This window comes from Olea europaea, chromosome 4 (genome assembly GCF_002742605.1).
Source record: "Olea europaea var. sylvestris chromosome 4, O_europaea_v1, whole genome shotgun sequence".
NCBI lineage: Eukaryota > Viridiplantae > Streptophyta > Magnoliopsida > Lamiales > Oleaceae > Olea > Olea europaea.
In genome coordinates, this window is record NC_036240.1 from 18,301,159 (window position 1) to 18,306,433 (window position 5,275).

Consider the following 5,275-nt stretch of genomic DNA (forward strand, 5'->3'; position numbering starts at 1 on the left):
CTATACTTTACATGATCTTTAAGTATTCATAAATCTTTAATGTATTTTTATATGTTCGCATCCGTCATAGAAATATAGTTGGATCGCATGTGAAAATAGGTTTAATTCTACTCGAGAGAGATTGTTAAACAAATTAGGAATATTGGTCTTCATAATTGAATTGTGCTTTCAATTTTATAAAATCTGGATTAAAAGGGATTGATATAAGGGGATTCGGGATCTTAGTACGCATTTCGTTATCATATTTTTATAAAACTTGCATTTAGTTATAATCACGCATTTAATTTAGTTAATTTAGGCTTTATATTTATAAGTAGGTTATTAAATCATAATTTAGTTAGCGAAAATATCAAGAGTTTCTATTGTTTCGGTTAAGGTGAAGATAATTTAAATTTAAACTAATACAATCTTTGTAAGACGATACTTGGACTCAAAAGGTCCACTTTATTACTTGAACGCGATCCGTGCACTTGCGGTGTAGGATTTTAGCGAACACAATGAAGATGTCAAATGATATTGACATTTAAATGCCTAATAATGGTGCATGTACATCCAATTCAACTGATCAATAAAGATCAAATACGGAAGTACCAAGACAGAAGAAATATAGAGAAAAAAACAGCAAACTTTATGCAAGGGGGGTTGTAAGCTTATAGATGCTAACAAAATTGCTAAAATTTCTTTAATATTCCCATTTTGTGAAATACAGCCACAATAAGCAATATAAATATGCACCAAAAAAAAAAAAAAAAGAGGGAAAGAAAGAAAAAGAGGGGGAATGAACGGTTGCTTTTTATCCCTGAATAATAACATGTTCATATCGCACTTTCCAAGCATCCCTGAATAATAACATGTTCATATCGCACTTTCCAAGCCCATATGATCCTTCCTTTTTCAAAATTCACAGCAACATGTTTGAGATCACATGATAGAATAGGCATATTGCATAGCTAAAAGAGAAGTGCAAGGAAAAGTAGCTTCCAGTTTTATGAACTAAGCTCTAGTGTAGAACTGAATTCCCATCCAAATTCCTTGTGTTGAAGAAGAGAAATAATGAGTTACAAGGAAAAAGATGCAGAAAAGAATTAGTCGGAAACCAATTCAACACAAGCATTCTGCAGAAATGATATAACAAAAAAATGGTTTACAGCCAAAAAGGGAAAATACAAGAAAAGAGGACAAACACATAACACTAGCAAGTATACAAGGAACCATCACAGCCTAGACATGACTCAACAATCCAAGCTCCTATGGTCAATTTACCTTAACTCCAAATTAGAGTCATGAGCACACTAAAACCAAGTAGCAACAAGAGAATCTTCAGGGTAAAATCTGCTCGCTGCTGTCGATTTCCAAACCGATGGAATCCACGAGTATGTCCACCATGGAACATATTAAAATGCCCATGAGGATAACCATGGCCGGGTCCATACATATTCGCTCCAGGGAAACCACCCTGCACTTGAATGTACGAGGGAAATAGACCCCCTAGTGATGCAGATAATGTGAAGTTCCCGAACCTTGGAGAAGCCATAGGTGCAAACCCCCCGATGGGTCCAAACCCTCCCATAACTCCAAGTCCTTGCTGTGCAAAAGCATTAGCATTTGGATCTGGCGAAGGAGCTGTCTCAGGGCGCTGTCCCATTGGACGATGTGGAATATCTATTCCAAGAAATGACTTAGAGCGAGGGTCAGACGAGTTTTTCCCCCTGCCATATAAAGGGACTAGCTTCTCCTCCTCAATGAGGGCCTTACAAACTGGGCATTCTTGCAAATGAGAGTGGATATGAAGCCATTTGTAAAGGCAAGGCCAGCAAAATAGGTGACCACAACGAGTGACAATCGGTTCCTGAGCCAAGTCGAAGCAAATATTGCACTCGAAATGTCCAGCATCATTGTTGTTATTGTTACTGCCTGAGCATGCTGGTTTTGGGGGCTCCCTGTTCGTCGATTTCCCAAGCCTACTCGCCATCATTCACAATCAAAATACTCGAATCTCCTACTCTGCAAGCAAAAATTTAAGTTTTGAAGAACATTTCTCCTCAAGCAAAAAACTCCTCTGACGAAGATATAAGCTAATATTTCAAAAGAGCTTCATCAATCACTTTGCTAGAAGCATATAAATGTCGAATCCGTTGGAGGAAAACCAAACGAGATTGAATTGGATTCATTTTAATTATTAAAAAAAAAAAAAAAGCCAAACCCAACAAAACCAAAAGGATCTGATTTCCAAATACACGCAACTCAAAGGTCACTTGCTCAAATTGAACGTAATTCACCAAAGGTCCAAAAGGATTCATAAAGGGTCTCCAATTTCGATCCCAACAAAACATATCAAGCATTAATAATCAAATTACAATAATAGCCGAATCACTCGAATTCAATGAAAAGATAATATGATCTAACGTAATCAAGAATATTAATCACGCCAAAAGCAAAAACTGAAAAAAATAAAATAAAATCACTACCACTGCCAATAATAATAATAAATAAATAATAAAATATTAACTTACAGAGAATGGGGAAAGGTCCCTCTGGGATAATGGAGGGATGAATCAATAAGGGAATGAAAATCGGAAACCAAAACTCCCTTCGTTCTTACCTCCCCCAGTGAACTGGCATTTATGTTTTAGTATACAGGTAGGAGGATCTACTTTAAACAGTGTGAAGTAATTGTATGAAAAGTTCAAGAATGAATTAATTGGGTGTTGGGTTCGACAGATAGTTACGAGGATTGGATTGGTCAACGATGTTTAGCCGGTAGATTATCTATTATTGAATTAAAAATTCAAATAGAAATATATGATTAAGAATTAAAAGATATTGCAAATTACATTTTTTATTGTTATAAGATATATTACAAAATTATCTCGAGACAAATGCAATAATACTATTGTCTTTAGGCAACTTATCAAGCAAGGAAATTAAAGAAAAGTGAAAACTAACTTTTTGTTCAAGATTTTTTTCTCTCTTTATTTAACGATGAACCTTCTTCGTTCTTATTTTTAGATATGTGTACTGATGCTACCAAAAATCGTACCTGCAAATTTTCCGAGCTTGATGACTGATGAGCACGAACGTGATCTTCCGGTACCTGAAACAAAGGCAACGAGGTGTGTTCTCGTCGCCCCTTCGATGCTTAAGTCAAAAAGGGAATTATATGTGTGAGGCTATATGCTAGAGAACAATGAAAAACGTACTTGAATAATGACCCAAGGTTCTGCTTTTATAGGGGTAGGTAGTGCACTCCTTGTAGAATTGTGCTGGTTGGGTGTTTTTATCCAAGGGAATTCTATTTATAAAGAATGCCCTACTTGTAATGGAATTGTTTGACAAGTGGTATAAGGGTTGATACAGAATTCTTGGGTGTTTAGGTTTGTCTGTTACGTACCTAGGTCTTAGAAAGTATGTTGGTGGTATATGTCCCGAGGACTATTCTCGAGGACTTGAGAGGTTGATGTTAATATTTGCACGAGCTACCTTGAGGACCAAAATACCTCGAGGTCTCAAGGAGACCTTGAGGACCATAGCAGAAGCTGGAGCATATATAGAGTCCTCGGGGTGTACTCCTCGGGGTATATCAATATTAGCTCGCCACTGGCCCCCGTGCACTCCTGCTAGGGATCGAGCTCTTAGGATGGGGTGCACATGAGTTATGTCATTTCAGGAATCATCGTCGAGAAGTGATGGTTGATAAGGCTCGAGACTTTAAGTTATTCCATAAGCTAGGTCTTAAGTTTGCTAAGTGATGTCGAGTAGTGAGGGTCGAGATTCTTCTAGTAGTTCTAGTAGTAGTGAGGACGTAGGAACGTCGATAATTCCGACGGCTATTCCCCTAGAGGCTACTCCCGAGGCTCAGGTTAATATGATCTTTGAGTATCCCGACGAGCCCTGTAGGCTTAAAGAGCACTCAGCCATAGTTGCAGCTAGGGAATATGGTATTATGCCTAATTGCGATGTTAGATTTCCTGGCCCCGAGGATAGAATTGTTCGAGCTCGACGAGGGGAGTTTGTTATTTTTAGGGAGACCCTTAAGGCCGGCTTTAGGTGGCCCCTTCACCCCTTTTTCATTGCTCTATTAGTCGAGCACTACATGTGCCCGGGGCAGTTAGTGCCCAACGCCTAGAGAATGCTCGTATATTTTTTCATAGCATGTAGATACTTAGGTATCAAGCCCAACATTGACCTCAGTAAATTAGTGTTCGAGCTTAAGAAGCATCCTCGATACACTTGTTTTGGCTATCTCTCGACGATTGGGGATTTTAAGGTCCCGAGGATGGCGAGCTCTTTGAAGGGGTGGAGGAAGGGGTGGTTTTATGTTATAGCCCAAGAACCCGACCTTCCTTTCTGGCCTGATTGGGGAATCCCCGACGTCGAGAAGTTCTGTGAAGGCCAGGTGTATCCAGATGTTTTGGAAGAGCATAGGAGGATGCTGGTGGGGCTCAGCCCCCTTTTCTCGACGATGAAGGAGATTGGGGAAGAGGTTATAGACCTGGCAGATATTAGAGGCGTCGAGGGTAGGGACGTTCCTTTATTATTTTTTGAAAAATAGCTTGACCTTGTGCTCGTTCTGAAATGTTTGTAAATTTTGCAGGCATGTCTTTTGATCTTCGAGCTCTCTGGAACTTTGTCAGCACAAGGACTGAGGCTCATCCACAGGGGCAGCCCTTGAAGAAGAAAGGCAAGAAAAGGCGTCAAGGAACTCTTAAGGGTGTGAGGGGGCCTGGCGAAACATCTCGAGCACATCCTCAAGTCTCAACCCCTCTGCAGTCGAACCTCAGATCCCCCACTCCTCGGCCTCCTTCTGAAGTGGTTGACCTTGAGGATGACCCGACTCTTACCGGGGATTTTGAGACTTGCCACCTCGCTCCTGATCTCGTGAACAAATACAAGGAGGAGGTGAAGCTCGAGGATGGGTTGAAGGTCCTCAAGAGTCTTACAGTGAAGGTAATCTTTGAACTTTCGACTTTAGCCTCAAGTTTTGTTGTCGAGATTAATACTTAACATTTTCTCCATTTTTTCCAGATGTTGAGTGTAGGTCGAGGGCTTTCTCTTCAAGGGCTTGAGGAGGCCAAGAGGGCAGCTAGGGTGGAGACGTCATGGCCTCCAAGGACAAGAGGATTCAAGACCTCGAGGCTCAGGTCGAGGTTTTATTGAAGGAGCGTGATGACGCGAGAATGGAGGTTGCTAAGGCCAGGGATGACCTTGTCACAGTAGAGGATGAGGTCGAGGGTGCGAGGCTCGAGCTTATCCAGAAGACAGAGAGTTTTGAGCG

The 5,275-nt window shown here is 40.5% G+C and overlaps 1 protein-coding gene across 2 annotated transcripts; it reads right to left on the minus strand.

The window, feature by feature from the left end:
- Nucleotides 1–1,008: 1,008 nt before the first annotated feature.
- LOC111393884 (E3 ubiquitin-protein ligase RNF185-like) lies at nucleotides 1,009–2,722 on the minus strand. 2 transcript variants are annotated; one of them, XM_023019652.1, is made up of 2 exons: nucleotides 2,603–2,722; nucleotides 1,009–2,004 (listed from the first exon to the last, which is right to left on the minus strand). In XM_023019652.1, exon 2 carries the CDS (start codon nucleotides 1,973–1,975, stop codon nucleotides 1,265–1,267), a length of 711 nt encoding a protein of 236 aa, XP_022875420.1. In that variant the 5' UTR covers nucleotides 1,976–2,004; nucleotides 2,603–2,722; the 3' UTR covers nucleotides 1,009–1,264. The 2 variants fall into 2 exon arrangements, with proteins under 2 accessions (XP_022875420.1, XP_022875419.1); XM_023019651.1 differs by having other exon boundaries at nucleotides 2,514–2,713.
- Between the last annotated feature and the right edge of the window lie 2,553 nt (nucleotides 2,723–5,275).